Source organism: Crassostrea angulata, chromosome 5, assembly GCF_025612915.1.
Source record: "Crassostrea angulata isolate pt1a10 chromosome 5, ASM2561291v2, whole genome shotgun sequence".
NCBI lineage: Eukaryota > Metazoa > Mollusca > Bivalvia > Ostreida > Ostreidae > Magallana > Magallana angulata.
In genome coordinates this window covers 61,174,003-61,193,196 of record NC_069115.1, presented here as the reverse complement: position 1 = coordinate 61,193,196, position 19,194 = coordinate 61,174,003, and the positions used below count along the sequence as shown (strand labels likewise).

At 35.8% G+C, this 19,194-nt stretch overlaps 2 protein-coding genes across 2 annotated transcripts; one reads left to right on the top strand and one right to left on the bottom strand.

Moving 5' to 3' along the window:
* LOC128185538 (uncharacterized) lies at positions 1-11,914 on the bottom strand. The gene is made up of 3 exons (XM_052855114.1): positions 11,268-11,914; positions 2,734-2,872; positions 1-338 (listed from the first exon to the last, which is right to left on the bottom strand). Exons 1-3 carry the CDS (start codon positions 11,577-11,579, stop codon positions 1-3), a joined length of 789 nt encoding a protein of 262 aa, XP_052711074.1. The 5' UTR covers positions 11,580-11,914.
* Positions 11,915-12,473: 559 nt separating this feature from the next.
* Positions 12,474-18,426, top strand: LOC128185979 (uncharacterized). The gene is made up of 6 exons (XM_052855699.1): positions 12,474-12,581; positions 14,129-14,251; positions 14,654-14,760; positions 16,551-16,655; positions 16,820-16,928; positions 17,551-18,426. Exons 1-6 carry the CDS (start codon positions 12,517-12,519, stop codon positions 17,873-17,875), a joined length of 834 nt encoding a protein of 277 aa, XP_052711659.1. The 5' UTR covers positions 12,474-12,516; the 3' UTR covers positions 17,876-18,426.
* The last annotated feature ends 768 nt before the right edge of the window (positions 18,427-19,194 follow it).

Here is a 19,194-nt window from a genome sequence, read left to right as displayed (position 1 = left end):
TCATACAATTTGATAGAAATATAGAACATTGTCTCTCCCTACCCCCCAAACACAATCCGTCTCGCAACTGCCCGCGGTCACCTGTTGATAGGACAACTCTAAAGTGGTGTTTCTCATGTAACATTCGGCATAGAACTCAATCCCAAAGTAAGAGAATCCTCTGGTTTTTGTTTCGGTAGCACATTTCCGGATGGTCGCCTCCATATCCAACCAGTCGATATTACCGCGCATGTCCACGAAATCTAGAAATCCGATGTTACCTCCCGGTGCTTTATAACAACCAATAGGAACATAATTAACGTCTTCAACACCCAGTGTCTGAATAGACTGACCGGAACCTTAAAGCAGAAGATACAACTGAGGATTACAACAATCTATAACAACCAACCATTATAACAACCAACAGGAACATAATTAACGTCTTCAACAACAAGTGTCTGAATAGACTGGCCGGAACCTTAAAGCATAAAGAACCACTCATGATAACAACAATCTATAACAACCAACAATAACAACCAATAGGAACATAATAAACGTCTCCAACACCCAGTGTCTGAATAGACTGACCGGAACCTTAAAGCAGAGAGTACAACTGATGATTACAACAATCTATAACAACCAACATTAACAACCAACAGGAACATAATAAACGTCTTCAACAACCAGTGTCTGAATAGACTGACCAGAACCTTAAAACAGAGAGAACAACTGATGATTACAACAATCTATAACAACCAACATTAACAACCAACAGGAACATAATTAACGTCTTCAACAACCAGTGTCTGAATAGACTGACCAGAACCTTAAAGCAGAGAGAACAACTGATGATTACAACAATCTATAACAACCAACATTAACAACCAACAGGAACATAATTAACGTCTTCAACACCCAGTGTCTGCATAGACTGACCGGAACCTTAAAGCAGAGAGTACAACTGATGATTACAACAATCTATATCAACCAACAATAACAACCAACAGGAACATAATAAACGTCTCCAACACCCAGTGTCTGCATAGACTGACTGGAACCTTAAAGCAGAGAGTACAACTGATGATTACAACAATCTATATCAACCAACAATAACAACCAACAGGAACATAATAAACGTCTCCAACACCCAGTGTCTGCATAGACTGACTGGAACCTTAAAGCAGAGAGTACAACTGATGATTACAACAATCTATAACAACCAGTGTCTAAATTGACTGACCGGAACCTTACAACAAAGAGTACAACTGATGATTACAACAATCTATAACCAGTAATAACAATCATTGATAAAATCCAATTATAACCATCGATAACAACCAATTAAACAATCAATGAAAATAACTTCAATATTGACTAACAATAACAACTTTTCATTACAACTAACAAGATCTATAACAACCAATGATATCAACCATCTATAACAACCAATGAAAATTGCCAATGACTAACAATAACATTCAGTGATAACAACCGATGGTAATAACCAATGATTGAAACCAATAATAACAATCATTTATAACAACCAATGATAACGATCAATGATATAACAACTCATGATAACAAACATCAATAACAACCGTCAATAACAGTTATGATAACAACTATTAAAAACAAAAATCTATAAAAAAAACAAAAAAAAAAAAAAAAAAAAAACTATGATAACAACCTATGATAACAAACATCTATAACAACCAATGATTTCTCAGTTTCGTTCGTTAGAGATCTACAGGTTTTCGTTTACAGCCGCAGAATCGCTCATTCAAAAGACAATTAGAGTCAGGCAAAGATAACCTTGCATACAGCCGCCATATCCCTCATCCCATTGACAATGAGGGTCAGGTCTACATTACCTTGTATACAGCTGGTACATCCCTTATTCCATTGACCATGAGGGTCAGGTCTACACTACCTTGTATACAGCAGGTACATCCCTCATTCCATTGACCATGAGGGTCAGGTCTACATTACCTTGTATACAGCTGGTACATCCCTCATCCCATTGACAATGAGGGTCAGGTCTACATTACCTTGTATACAGCAGGTACATCCCTCATTCCATTGACCATGAGGGTCAGGTCTACATTACCTTGTATACAGCTGGTACATCCCTCATCCCATTGACAATGAGGGTCAGGTCTACATTACCTTGTATACAGCAGGTACATCCCTCATCCCATTGACAATGAGGGTCAGGTCTACATTACCTTGTATACAGCAGGTACATCCCTCATCCCATTGACCATGAGGGTCAGGTCTGCATTACCTTGTATACAGCAGGTACATCCCTCATCCCATTGACAATGAGGGTCAGGTCTACATTACCTTGTATACAGCTGGTACACCACCATCCCATTGACTATGAGGGTCAGGTCTACATTACATTGTATACAGCTGGTACATCCCTCATCCCATTGACCATGAGGGTCAGGTCTACATTACCTTGTATACAGCAGGTACATCCCTCATCCCATTGACCATGAGGGTCAGGTCTACATTACCTCGTATACAGCAGGTACATCCCTCATCCCATTGACCATGAGGGTCAGGTCTACAATATCTTGAATACAGCAGGTACATCCCCCATCCCATTGACCATGAGGGTCAGGTCTACATTACCTCGTATACAGCTGGTACACCACCATTCCATTGACCATGAGGGTCAGGTCTACATTACCTTGTATACAGCAGGTACATCCCTCATTCCATTGACCATGAGGGTCAGGTCTACATTACCTCGTATACAGCTGGTGCAGCCCTTATTCCATTGACACTTGGTGTCAGTCAAACATCGGTAGGAGTATTTTCCCTCCTCGCTACAGACCAAGTCCTTCCTACAACTGTGGTTTCTACAGCTCCCCATCTGCAGAAGTGTCTGAATTCAATTCAATACAACATGTAATTAACTTAATGACATATTGTAGGACCAGTCATCATTTTGTATGACATACTGTAGGAAAAGTCAAGTTTGTTTATGACATATTATAACATACTGTAAAACAAATCGCGTTTGTTTATGACATACTGGAGGACAAGTTGGCTTTTTTATAACATACTGAAAGACAAGTCGCATTCTATTTTGACATACTAGATAACAAATCGGCTTTGTTTATGACAATGTGTAAGACAAGTCAGCTTTGTTTATACTTTACTGTAAGACAAGTCGCGTTTGTTTCTGATATACTGAAGGAAAGATCGGCTTTGTTTATAACATACTATAGGACAAGTCGCATGTGTTTATAACATAGTGTTACACAAGTAGCGTGTGTTTATAACATAGTCTTACACAAGTAGCGTGTGTTTATAATACAGTGTTAGACAAGTAGCGTGTGTTTATAACATAGTGTAAGACAAGTAACGTGTGTTTATAACATAGTGTTAGACAAGTAGCGTTTGTTTATAACATAGTGTAAGACAAGTAGCATGTGTTTATAACAAAGTGTTAGACAAGAAGCGTGTGTTTATAACGTAGTGTAACACAAGTAGCGTGTGTTTATAACATAGTGTTAGACAAGTAGCGTGTGTTTATAACATAGTGTAAGACAAGTAGCGTGTGTTTATAACATAGTGTTAGACAAGTAGCGTGTGTTTATAACATAGTGTTAGACAAGTAGCGTGTGTTTATAACATAGTGTTAGACAAGTAGCATGTGTTTATAACATAGTGTAAGACAAGTAGCGTGTGTTTATAACATAGTGTTAGACATGTAGCGTGTGTTTATAACATAGTGTAAGACAAGTACCGTGTGTTTATAACATAGTGTAAGACAAGTAGCGTGTGTTTATAACATAGTGTAAGACAAGTAGCGTGTGTTTATAACATAGTGTAAGACAAGTAGCGTGTGTTTATAACATAGTGTAAGACAAGTAGCGTTTGTTTATAACATAGTGTAAGACAAGTAGCGTTTGTTTATAACATAGTTAAAGACAAGTAGCGTGTGTTTATAACAAAGTGTAAGACAAGTAGCGTTGTTTTATAACATAGTGTAAGACAAGTAGCGTGTGTTTATAACATAGTGTTAGACAAGAAGCGTGTGTTTATAACGTAGTGTAAGACAAGTAGCGTGTGTTTATAACATAGTGTTAGACAAGTAGCGTGTGTTTATAACATAGTGTTAGACAAGTAGCGTGTGTTTATAACGTAGTGTAAGACAAGTAGCGTTTGTTTATAACAAAGTGTAAGACAAGTAGCGTGTGTTTATAACATAGTGTAAGACAAGTAGCGTGTGTTTATAACATAGTGTTACACAAGTAGCGTGTGTTTATAACATAGTGTTAGACAAGTAGCATGTGTTTATAACGTAGTGTAAGACAAGTAGCGTGTGTTTATAACATAGTGTAAGACAAGTAGCGTGTGTTTATAACATAGTGTTAGACAAGAATCGTGTGTTTATTACATAGTGTAAGACAAGAAGCGTGTGTTTATAACATAGTGTTGGACAAGTAGCGTTTGTTTATTACATAGTACAAGACAAGTAGGGTGTGTTTATAACATAGTGTTAGACAAGTAGCGTGTGTTTATAACATAGTGTAAGACAAGTAGCGTGTGTTTATAATATAGTGTTAGACAAGTAGCGTGTGTTTATAACATAGTATAAGACAAGTAGCGTTTGTTTATAACATAGTGTTAGACAAGTAGCGTTTGTTTATAACATAGTGTAAGACAAGTAGCGTTTGTTTATAACATAGTGTTAGACAAGTAGCGTTTGTTTATCACATAGTGTAAGACAAGTAGCGTTTGTTCATAACATAGTGTTAGACAAGTAGCGTTTGTTTATAACATAGTGTAAGACAAGTAGCGTTTGTTTATAACATAGTGTTAGACAAGTAGCGTGTGTTTATAACGTAGTGTAAGACAAGTAGCGTGTGTTTATAATGTAGTGTTAGACAATTAGCGTGTGTTTACAAATAGTGTTAGAAAAGTAGCGTTTGTTTATAACATAGTGTAAGACAAGTAGCATTTGTTTATAACATAGTGTTAGACAAGTAGCGTTTGTTTATAACATACTGTGGAATCATAAGAATTCGTGGTGGCTCAATTTTCGTGGTATTCGTGGAAAGCCTCTCTCCACGAATTTACATCCTCAACAAAAACAAATTTAGAGAGAGTAATCTTTGAAACTGAAACTGAAAACATGTGCATCCACGAAATTACATACCAACGAATATGCCAAAACCCAAAATCCACGAAAATTGACTCCCACGAATTTAAATGATTCCACAGTAGTGTAAGACAAGTAGCGTTTGTTTATAACATAGTGTAAGACAAGTAGCGTGTGTTTATAACATAGTGTAAGACAAGTAGCGTGTGTTTATAACAAAGTGTTAGACAAGTTGCGTGTGTTTATAACATAGTGTAAGACAAGTAGCGTGTGTTTAAAACATAGTGTTAGACAAGTCGCGTGTGTTTATAACATAGTGTAAGACAAGTAGCGTGTGTTTATAACATAGTGTTAGACAAGTAGCGTGTGTTTATAACATAGTGTTAGACAAGTAGCGTGTGTTTGTAACATAGTGTTAGACAAGTAGCGTGTGTTTATAACATAATATTTACATTCTACTGTGTTTTTCCATTAAATTCCGTGATGTTTAAATGCCTCTAAATGCAACAAGTAGTCAAAGGTCAAATTGACGAGTTTTATTATGACGTAACAAATGTTGAACGCTGTAAACTGCAACGTCACAAGCGAAAATCAAAGTTCACGCTTGTGGCTGTTACTGTGGCTCTTCCATTAATGTTAACTTACCCTTAGGATAAGATCGGAATTTTAAGGTATAATTCACATTTGCAGACAAGGCAAGAAGTTAAAAATTGTAAATGTAAGCATTTAATCATGATTTTTTTTGAAGTATACACTCTCATAACTGCCGCGGCGTGTGCATACAAATTTTCATAACGCGCTAACGCGCGTTACTCAATTTGTATGCACACACCGCGGCAGTTATGAGAGTGTATACTTCAAAAAATCATGATTCAATGCTATAGTGTTAGACAAGTAGCGTGTGTTTATAATATAGTGTTAGACAAGTAGCGTGTGTTTATTATATAGTGTAAGACAAGTAGCGTGTGTTCATAACATAGTGTTAGACAAGTAGCGTGTGTTTATAACATAGTGTTAGACAAGTAGCGTGTGTTTATAACAAAGTGTTAGACAAGTAGCGTGTGTTTATAACATAGTGTTAGACAAGTAGCGTGTGTTTATAACATAGTGTAAGACAAGTAGCGTGTGTTTATAACATAGTGTTAGACAAGTAGCGTGTGTTTATAACATAGTGTTAGACAAGTAGCGTGTGTTTATAACATAGTGTAAGACAAGTAGCGTGTGTTTATAACATAGTGTTAGACAAGTAGCGTGTGTTTATAACATAGTGTAAGACAAGTAGCGTGTGTTTATAATATAGTGTAAGACAAGTAGCGTGTGTTTATAACAAAATATTTACATTCTACTGTTTTTTTCCATTAAATGCCGTGATGTTTAAATGCCCCTAAATGCAACAAGTAGTCAATGGTCAAATTGGGGAGTTTTATTATGACGTCACAAACGTTGAACGCTGTAAACTGCAACGTCACAAGCGAAAACCAAAGTTCACGCTCGTGGCTGTTACTGTGGCTCTTCCATTAATATTAACATACCCTTAGGATAAGATAGGAATTTTAAGGTATGAATCACATTTGCAGACAAGGCAAGAAGTTAAAAAAATGTAAATATAAGCATTAAATCATGATTTTTTGAAGTATACACTCTCATAACTGCAGCGGTGTGTGCATACACATTTTCATAACGCGCTAACGCGCGTTACTCAATTTGTATGCACACACCGCTGCAGTTATGAGAGTGTATACTTCAAAAAATCAAGATTCAATGCTATAGTGTTAGACAAGTAGCGTGTGTTTATAACAAAGTACAAGACAAGTAGCGTGTGTTTATAACATAGTGTTAGACAAGTAGCGTTTGTTTATAACATAGTGTAAGACAAGTAGCGTGTGTTTATAACATAGTGTTAGACAAGTAGCGTTTGTTTATAACATAGTGTAAGACAAGTAGCGTGTGTTTATAGCATAGTGTTAGACAAGTAGCGTGTGTTTATAACATAGTGTAAGACAAGTAGCGTGTGTTTATAACATAGTGTAAGACAAGTAGCGTGTGTTTACAACATAGTTAAAGACAAGTAGCGTGTGTTTATAACATAGTGTTAGACAAGTAGCGTGTGTTTATAACATAGTGTAAGACAAGTAGCGTGTGTTTATAACATAGTGTAAGACAAGTAGCGTGTGTTTATAACATAGTGTTAGACAAGTAGCGTGTGTTTATAACATAGTGTAAGACAAGTAGCGTGTGTTTATAACATAGTGTTAGACAAGTAGCGTGTGTTTATAACATAGTGTTAGACAAGTAGCGTGTGTTTATAACATAGTGTAAGACAAGTAGCGTGTGTTTATAACATAGTGTTAGACAAGTAGCGTGTGTTTATAACATAGTGTAAGACAAGTAGCGTGTGTTTATAATATAGTGTAAGACAAGTAGCGTGTGTTTATAACAAAATATTTACATTCTACTGTTTTTTTCCATTAAATGCCGTGATGTTTAAATGCCCCTAAATGCAACAAGTAGTCAATGGTCAAATTGGGGAGTTTTATTATGACGTCACAAACGTTGAACGCTGTAAACTGCAACGTCACAAGCGAAAACCAAAGTTCACGCTCGTGGCTGTTACTGTGGCTCTTCCATTAATATTAACATACCCTTAGGATAAGATAGGAATTTTAAGGTATGAATCACATTTGCAGACAAGGCAAGAAGTTAAAAAAATGTAAATATAAGCATTAAATCATGATTTTTTGAAGTATACACTCTCATAACTGCAGCGGTGTGTGCATACACATTTTCATAACGCGCTAACGCGCGTTACTCAATTTGTATGCACACACCGCTGCAGTTATGAGAGTGTATACTTCAAAAAATCAAGATTCAATGCTATAGTGTTAGACAAGTAGCGTGTGTTTATAACAAAGTACAAGACAAGTAGCGTGTGTTTATAACATAGTGTTAGACAAGTAGCGTTTGTTTATAACATAGTGTAAGACAAGTAGCGTGTGTTTATAACATAGTGTTAGACAAGTAGCGTTTGTTTATAACATAGTGTAAGACAAGTAGCGTGTGTTTATAGCATAGTGTTAGACAAGTAGCGTGTGTTTATAACATAGTGTAAGACAAGTAGCGTGTGTTTATAACATAGTGTAAGACAAGTAGCGTGTGTTTACAACATAGTTAAAGACAAGTAGCGTGTGTTTATAACATAGTGTTAGACAAGTAGCGTGTGTTTATAACATAGTGTAAGACAAGTAGCGTGTGTTTATAACATAGTGTAAGACAAGTAGCGTGTGTTTATAACATAGTGTAAGACAAGTAGCGTGTGTTTATAACAAAGTGTTAGACAAGTTACGTGTGTTTATAACATAGTGTTAGACAAGTAGCTTGTGTTTATAACATAGTGTTAGACAAGTAGCGTGTGTTTATAACATAGTGTAAGACAAGTAGCGTGTGTTTATAACATAGTGTTAGACAAAGTTATGACAAAGTGTAGGACCAGTCGTTTTTTTCTCTCGACAACTTAATGAAATGCAAGACTCTATACTTATTACGAATTACATTTTTTACATGTATCTCACAAACTATAAAATGCGTATTAAAACAGGCCTGTCTGCTGCCTGGAGTACAATTTTTGGTGAAAACAGTGTATTTAAGATTATACTGCGGATTCTCAAGAATTTGCGGTGGCTCAATCATTTTCATGGTATTCATGAGTAGCCCTTACCCACGGATTATAACCCTAGACGAAAACTACTGATAAAAGATTAATCCTACTGAACCTGAAAACCGACGCATGCCCGAAATTACATCCCAAAGAATAAGAAAATCCCCACAATCCACGACAATTGGCCCCCACAAAATTAAATGATTCCACATTAACTCCTATTTCAGTGAAAATAAAAGTGCAAATAAGGAAGAAGCGCAACTGTTACTTTAAGTTTTTTTATGTTAGGATGATAAAATTCGTGTTCTCTTATTTTCATGGGTTAGTAAAATGTTTGTAAAAGAATAAAATTTTCACACAAAAATGTGGAGTGAAGATTTGTTGTTTTATAAGTATTACAAGTTTAGAGTTCATTAGGCCTGAGTTTTGAAAAAGACAAACTTTAACTATAAAGATAAGAACATTAATATCTAGTCATTTTCGAATTTCATCCGCCGAAATATCATTTCCTGAAGGTTGAATACGCGCATCTTATTGATTAACTGTTTTAATGTCAAAAGTCAAACGAAAATCATCTTTGTGCAAAACACGTGTGTGTAGTTTCAGTCTTTAATTACAAACATGTGGATATCGATAATGTCTGTATTCATATACAGTATTTTTATATTTTAGTGTTTCTATATTAAAATTAGTGCTCAATATATTGATTTGTTTGTACAAATTTCATTAATCTTGTAGAACACATGTGCTATAACAGGATATGCTGTAAAGTTTCATGTGAAAGAAATGGAATAAGATCCTTTCCAAACGCTTGGGTGACGTCTCATTAATGACCTTTTTAGAAGTGTGTCCATAAACGTTATTCATAACGCATAGATTGTAAAACATTTGGAGAGAAAAAACATCTAGGAATAAAGTAAATATTCCAGGGTCGTTTATCGTTATGCCATTTAAGAATTACATTGACTATGTGGGCAGTTTTAAAAATAATCAATTATGTATTATACAGCAATTTGTTACTTTCAAATGCACTTAGATTCAAATTTACAGTATGTATTTATAAATTAAGTAACACGAGTTCTTGTGCGCATTGTTCTATTGATAGAAAATGATTGTCTTAGACAGTCTGCCCGCATTTAACTGGTTTATCTCGTAGACGTGCTGAAATTAGCCTAAACAAAACAAACCATTACAACAAATTAAAACCAGCGAATGATATTTTTCACCATAACTGATCAAAGCGTGAATGATGTCAATTAGAATTTAGAAATTCCTTTTGAACATTGACATGACATCAATAATATTAACACCAAAAGCTTATTTCAAACGTCGGAAGAATTTTTTTTCTTTTTTTTTTGGGGGGGGGGGGAATTTAAACTCCTGCGTTAAAAATTACACTCATGTTTTTGATCATACCATTAAACCTATACAAAAATATGGTGATGAATTATAGGGTTCATTTAATATTCTCAGTCAGCATGTTTTTGTAATAATTCAATTGATCACGATGAAATATGTTCTAAGGTTTTCTGTGAAAAACTTGTTTTTATCAAATTCAAGTTTTGCAGAGTTCATAAAAGGGGTAAATTTTGCAGTTTATGCTGAACTGGGAAGATTTTCTCTTGGTTTTAATATCATATCACAAATGTTGGAATATTGGCATCGATTAAAAAATCCATGTCAATCATTTCCTACTTTTGCAAGCCGCAAAGAGTGTAGATAAGTTCAATTTTAAAAACAAAAAAACCTTCTTGACATGGATATGTAGACGTGTTACTGAAATACTTCACAAAACTTAAACAAACAAGAAAAGGGATTTTTTTGAGTTGAAAAAATTACTCATACTGTAAGTTTGGATCAGAGAAAGGTGCTCATTAAATTTAGAATTTAGAAATTCAAAATTAGAATTGAAACAGGATTGTCTAGAACTGCAAGAATCTGTATGGACTGTTCACTTAATAAGTTTGAAGATGAAAGACAGATAGTTTTATTTGACAGCAATGTTTCAGTGCTCTATATACATATGTTCAATAACATAATAGTGAAAATCATATCCTAAAATCAAATCATATTAAAAGGTAGTGCAAACGTTTTTAAACTGTAAAGACATTCGTTATAAAAGTGTTAAATTTCTTTATAATTCACTTCTACTGGACTCAAAATCAGTTTGCTATGTCCGTAAATTCGTTATATCCGAATTCGTTATTACCGTAAGAATTTAAAGGTTTGTTAAGAACTTTACCGGGGACTGAAAAAGACTTCGCTACATCCGAGAATTCGCTATATTCGTGTTCGTACTAAACGAAATTTACTGTACAGTACACTGCAAATAAATTTGTTTGGCTTTTGAATACTTGTTTTGCATCTTTTATTTTTATTCTCCAAGATTTTGATAAGTTCATCTTTTTCGGTATTATACATTCAAGTGTTCACAGTTCACCATTTGTTATAGGAAATCGGAGAGAGGACCATTATACTAGAAATCACTGTAAGAAGTATTAGAAAAATACGTACTTCACTCCAGAGACTGATATCGAAGGACTGTAGAGGACTCCCTCCCTGCAGTTCTGTCCCCGGTGTCACTTGACTTCTTAAATTAAGGTAGCACTCTCCATTGTTTACGTCAAAGTTAAAGGAGAGACATTTTCTCTGAAGTCTACAGCGCCTTGCACAGAATAGAAGACTTTGAGTAGAAAATGTAAAATATGATGCATTCACAACAGCAGCTCCGGAAAAGCCGGAGAACGCCTCCTGATAGCAAGAATAGGCCAAGGATGCTAAAGAAACCAGAAAAAGTCTGCCGCTAGTACGTTGTGAGAATTCCATCACTTATTGCTGTTTTCACTGTATTGGTAAACCATCAGATGATCGCTACCTATATGTTTCGCCACTTTGGGATACAGTGACACATTCCAGTAAGGATGGAACAAGAAGAGATCCTTACATACCTGTATTGATCCTTAACTACCAAAGAAAAAACTGAGGGCGTCAGTTTCTCCGGCGATGGAGTGCCAGTCTTATAAACTTTACATCACATTAACTGGCGATTCTACGATCATTACATTGCAACTCTGCAATCTTGATGCCCTGATCATCAATTGGTGATCACAGAGGTGAGTGAAAAGCTTTTTGATTTTATGATAATAACAGCCCAAGTTACGCTACTGACAACAGCGGCTTAATGCAGAATTCCTATTTAAATGATACTTGTTCGTCAGTGTTTGCTTAAGCTACTACTCGTTTTAGGATTTTAATTGTGAATATTGACGCATTCTTCATCCCATCTAAAACTGCATATTTCCCCATTAACCCATTTACCCTGATTGTTAATTCATTACGTATATTCAATGTATTGTTCAGATCTTTTATAGACATGTTGGATGAATAATTCAAGTTTCCTCGGGCATATCTGACAAACAGTACGAATATGGCCAGATATCAATAACTCCTCAATATGGTTTATTCCATAATTTTTGTTAATGAGAATTTCGGATTTTTTGTTATGCGCTAAGTTATGGATGAATTTAGACTCTGAAATTCATTTTTTTTTGCAAGGAATCACTTATTTTCGTCGATGCTCTAGCTGTATAAATCGATAAACATCGTGATCAGTAGGTACTAGCAGACATCTGGGGGTCGCACCTGATAGGTTCACTAGGTGCTTAAAGGTCACCGAGGCTACATTAGACGATAAGACTTGTTTTGAAAAAAAGTCAGCGCAGCATGTCAACTTGTTTACCAATATTTCAAAACCAACACTATCATGATCAGAGCTTTCTTCGCCGCCGGGATCTTGTTAATGGGACATGATACATTGGGTCTCTCCGGGTGAGTATACGTAGTAAAACCTATATTAATTGACGGGAAAGTATATTATATATGTTGTTGAACAGTTACAATAAATTATTGAATAGATATAATATATCACTTAAAAGTTACAATATATTATTGAACTGTTACAATATATTATATGACAATACATGTATATTATTGGACAGTTTCAATATACTATTGAACAGTTACAATATATTATTGGACAGTTGAAATATATGTATATTATTAGACAGTTACAATATACTATTGAACAGTTACAATACATGGATATTATTGGACAGTTACAATATACTACTATTGATCAGTTACAACATACAACAATATACTATTGAACAGTTACAATACATGTATATTATTGGACAGTTCCAATATACAACTATTTATCAATTACAACATACAACAATATACTATTGAACAGTTACAATACATGTATATTACTGGACAGTTACAATATCCTATTGAACACTTACAATACATGTATATTACTGGACAGTTACAATATACTACTATTGATCAGTTACAACATACAACAATATACTATTGAACACTTACAATACATGTATATTATTGGACAGTTACAATATACTACTATTGAACAGTTACAACATACAACAATATACTATTGAACACTTACAATACATGTATATTACTGGACAGTTACAATATCCTATTGAACAGTTACAATACATGTATATTACTGGACAGTTACAATATACTACTATTGAACAGTTACAACATACAACAATATACTATTGAACACTTACAATACATGGATATTACTGGACAGTTACAATATACTATTGAACAGTTACAATACATGTATATTACTGGACAGTTACAATATCCTATTGAACAGTTACAATACATGTATATTACTGGACAGTTACAATATACTACTATTGAACAGTTACAACATACAACAATATACTATTGAACACTTACAATACATGGATATTACTGGACAGTTACAATATCCTATTGAACAGTTACAATACATGTATATTATTGGACAGTTACAATATACTATTGAACACTTACAATACATGTATATTACTGGACAGTTACAATATACTACTATTGAACAGTTACAACATACAACAATATACTATTGAACAGTTACAATACATGTATATTACTGGACAGTTACAATATACTATTGAACACTTACAATACATGGATATTATTGGACAGTTACAATATACTACTATTTATCAGTTACAACATACAACAATATACTATTGAACACTTACAATACATGTATATTATTGGACAGTTACAATATACTACTATTGAACAGTTACAACATACAACAATATACTATTGAACACTTACAATACATGTATATTTTTGGACAGTTACAATATACTACTATTGAACAGTTACAACATACAACAATATACTATTGAACACTTACAATACATGTATATTATTGGACAGTTACAATATACTTTTGATCAGTGACAACTTTGAACATACAACGATATACATGTATACTATTGGACAGTTACATCATTAACTACAGACAAAATGCTTCATTTCAGTCATGTTTGCAAACGAGAGAGAGCGGAAACGTATATGACGTCATATAACCAGGCCTTCCTTTGTCAGGAAAGGTACACAACAAGCTGTGGACACCTGGACTGGAGAAGGTGCACGCGCTACAGGTGAGCAATCACGATGTAGACATTTGGACTGCAGAAGGTGAATATGTTAAAGGTACGAAAAGGTACACAACAAAATGTAAACACCTGGACTGGAGGCGGTGGGGGCGTTGTATGTGAGTACAGGTACACAACAAGATGTAGACACTTGAACTTGACCAGTTCACGCGATATAGGTAAGGTATTACTTGCTTGGGTAATCACAGAAATGGTTTCCTTTTTTCAGATACAAGTAAGTTTAAGTTCTAGATAGTTAGATATAATAAAGATGGGGACAAATGATCTAATGTCAAAAGATTACAATTAACGTTAAAATAGATTAAGTGAATACATGTAACCGAATTGATAGGTTCAGACATACTAGTTATCTCTGTATATGATATAAACTTTATAACACCTTTCTAGGGTACAGACGTGCTACACCCCCCGAGAGAGGTACGCTGTGAGGTATCACGTGGTCGAGACCTGCTGCCCCGGATGGAGTGATGATGGTACTGGGGCGTGCAATATAGGTATTAGAGAGTGAATCACGTCACAATATCAGGGGTTGTGATGGTACTGGGGACTATCAGTTAACGATACAAAACAATAGCGAGGCATATACAGTATCATACAAACCATCAATTCAAGATACATGACAAAAGCGAGGCTTTTCATATTCATGCAAACTATCAGTTAAAGATACATGACACTACGGGGGCTTTACATATACATACAACGATCAGTTAAAGATACATGACATTGGGGGGGGGGGGGGGGGGGGGCTTTACATATACATACCAACCATCAGTTAAAGATACGTGACACTAAGGGGGGGGGGGGGGGGGGCTTTACATATACATAACAACTATCAGTTAGAGATACATGACACTAAGGGGGCTTTACATATGCATACCAACTATCAGTTAAAGATACGTGACACTAAGGGGGGGGGGGGGGGGGGGCTTTACATATACATACCAACCATCAGTTAAAGATACGTGACACTAAGGGGGGGGGGGGGGGGGGCTTTACATATACATACCAACTATCAGTTAAAGATACATGACACTATGGGGGCTTTACATATGCATACCAACTATCAGTTAAAGATACATGACACTAGGGGGGCTTTACATATACATACCAACCATCAGTTAAACATACATGACACTAAGGGGGTTTTACATATACATACCAACTATCAGTTAAAGATACATGACACTAAGGGGGTTTTACATATACATACCAACTATCAGTTAAAGATACATGACACTAAGGGGGTTTTACATATACATACCAACTATCAGTTAAAGATACATGACAATGAGGGGGGGGGGGGCTTTACATATGCATACCAACTATCAGTTAAAGATACATGACACTAGGGGGGCTTTACATATACATACCAACCATCAGTTAAAGATACATGACACTAAGGGGGTTTTACATATACATACAACGATCAGTTAAAGATACATGACATTGGGGGGGGGGGGCTTAACATATACATACCAACCATCAGTTAAAGATACGTGACACTAAGGGGGGGGGGGGGGCTTTACATATACATACCAACTATCAGTTAAAGATACATGACACTAAGGGGGCTTTACATATACATACCAACTATCAGTTAAAGATACATGACACTAAGGGGGCTTTACATATGCATACCAACTATCAGTTAAAGATACATGACACTAGGGGGGCTTTACATATACATACCAACCATCAGTTAAACATACATGACACTAAGGGGGCTTTACATATACATACCAACTATCAGTTAAAGATACATGACACTAGGGGGGGGGGGCTTTACAAATAGAACTCTACATACCAACTATTAGTTAATGAGACATGACAATAGGGAGGGTAGGGGGAGCTTTACAGTTAACGATACATGACAATGGGGGGGGGGGGGCTTTACATATACATACCAACCATCAGTTAACGATACATGACAATGGGGGAGGGGGGGAGCTTTACATATACATACAAACCTTTACATTTACAAACATCTATAGGGGTAATGGTTAAAGATGCTGTTTTGCGTTACATTTAGAAATATTATGTGTCATGCATTCGGTACATACATTTGAATGACGGCTTGATAGGGGTTATGTGTAGCAGTAAAAGTAAAGAATATCGGTAGGGGTTATATAACTTAGATTGCATGGATTACGAGTATGGATTGTGGCAATATTTACAAAGATGTAATGATAACTAAATGACAAATAATACATGTACTGAGTTCAATTGGTAGTTCTTATTCAATTTTTTTTCCGTGTTTTAAAAAACCAAAGCGATCCTTTTTAAGCCTACTGTGGATCTCCCTGTAAGAATGAGGGCACCTGCTCCGCTGTCGAGGGAACGCCCACCTGTGTCTGTCAGGATGGTTACCATGGCGACCACTGTCAACATGGTAAAGAACAAAGAGTAACACTTTTCTAGTTTGCAAATAATTCACGAGAGTTTCTTACCAAATACTAACGTGCATTATATTCACCCATTTTTTAAAATAAATTTAATCTACAAATTTTAAAATCCTGTGATTCATTTGTTTCATTTGTTTATATGTATATCTAGAGAGGAACTATTGGGACGTCTGGCAGACAGTTGTCGCCATTCTCTGTGGAATACTTGTTGTCATGGTAACAGCAATCACAGTATATGTCTACCGACGGAATAGAAAAACGTAAGTTTTTCTATATTTTAAAATACAAAAAAAAAAACCATTCTAAATCAAGTCAGTGATATTAGCTGATATTGGGTATGTAATAATAGTAGTAATATGTAATAATAAAACGTTGATGACATTCACGGGATCATGTTATGTAAGTTTGGTTGGTATGTGAATAAATTTTTAGTTAGAGGGATTACACTGTAATCGTAGATATTACTCTTCAAATACACCAACTTCAATGTCACTGTTATATAACGTATTAAACTTTAAAAAAAACCCACATTTACTTCCTCTCAGAATCATACACCCTGTGGATATTATCTCAAAACGATCACTGATGTATCGTTAAGAACCTAGTTAACTAGTTCACCTAGGTGTCCAAGTATCGTAGTGGACAATGCACTCACCGCTGCGACCCGAGTTCGATCCCCGTGATCGACAATGGTTGTATGTGATAGGGTATGGCGGTCGCCCGCTTGGACACGTGGGTTTTCTTCTTCCCACATCAATGACCCCCTCGCGCTAACATCCGTGCCAACGAGAAATATTAATATACGTTGTAGAACTTGCTTATCAATCGTTGTAAAATAAATAAAGTTCAGTTTTTAACTAGTTCACCTTTTTTCCCCTACAGAAAGAGGACCAGAATCACTCCCGTCCTACGGTCGCAAGGACACACAGCCGGAGTTATCTCCCCCACAGGAGTTCCGGCCGGAGTTATCTCCCCCACAGGAGTCCCAGCCGGAGTTATCTCCCCCACAGGAGTCCCAGCCGGAGTTATCTCCCCCACTGGAGTCCCGGTCGGAGTTATCTCCCCCACAGGAGTCCCGGTTCAAGCTCCTGACCTACCACACCTCCCTAGTCACGTGATGCGGACTGCCACCGGGCGTGCCTTTCCCCACCCCTGGGGACCCCAAGTGGTACTCCCCTCTGCTCCGATGGACTGTTCAGAGACATGAAAGCTGGAACCGAGTCCAGCATTACTGAAAAAGTTACAATATTACTAATGCATATACGTGTTTACCATTTATTAATCCATGTGCATTTTTACTTTATTGTTTTTACGTTTTATTTAAGCATTTGTACTTCTATATAAATAGTTTTCTGTTTCTCCATCATATGCGTGTGTTTGAATACTATTACTTTTTCTTTTTTCCGATGTCGAACGTCAATTACGTGTTTACACTTTGTATGTGTGTAAGTATTCATAGGTACATTGTTTGTCCATATTTACTGTTCATTTATTGCATGTATATGCAGACAATTGTGTATATTATGATATGTTCCGTTTATTATGTCACACTATGATTTGTAACCCCCGGTCCCCATCAGTTGTGTATACTATGAGGTCCCCATCAGTTGTGTATGCTATGATATGTTCCGTTCATTACGTCACTGTATAATTTGTAACCCCCGGTCCCCATCAGTTGTGTACTATGATATGTTCCGTTCAATATGATATTGTATATATAGAGTGATCTTTCACTAAGGCGATAAAGAAATATGAATGATTCCGATCCGTTCGTCGTAATCTGGTAATTATTAGTCTCGCATGAGTATCAAAAAGAATTTTAAAGAAATTTCAAATGTTAAAGGGGCATGGTCACGATTTTAGTCAAATTCATTTTTTAGCTCACCTGAACCGAAGGTTCAAGTGAGCTTTTCTGATCACCCGTTGTCCGTCGTCCGTCCGTCCGTCCGTCCGTCTGTCTGTCCGTCCGTCTGTAAACTTTTCACATTTTCAACTTCTTCTCAAAAACCACTAAGCCAAATTTAACCAAATTTGGTACAAAGCATCCTTATGGAAAGGGGGTTATAAATTGTAAAAATAAAGGGCACAGCCCTTTTCAAAAGGGAGATAATTGCGAAACAGTAAGTATAGGGTGCATGTCTTTAAAAATCTTCTTCTCAAGAACCACTGCACCAGAAATGCCAATATTTACACAAAAGCTTGTATATATAGTGAAGATTCTAAATTGTAAAAATCGTGACCCTCGGACCAAAACTGGGGCCCCAGGCGGGGTTCAAAGTTTAACATAGAAATACAAAGGAAAATGTTTTAAAAATCTTCTCAAGAACCACTGCACCAGAAATGCCAATATTTACACAAAAACTTGTATATATAGTGAAGATTCTAAATTGTAAAAATCGTGACCCTCGGACCAAAACTGGGGCCCCAGGCGGGGTTCAAAGTTTAACATAGAAATACATAGGAAAATGTTTTAAAAATCTTCTTCTCAAGAACCACTGCACCAGAAATGCCAATATTTACACATAA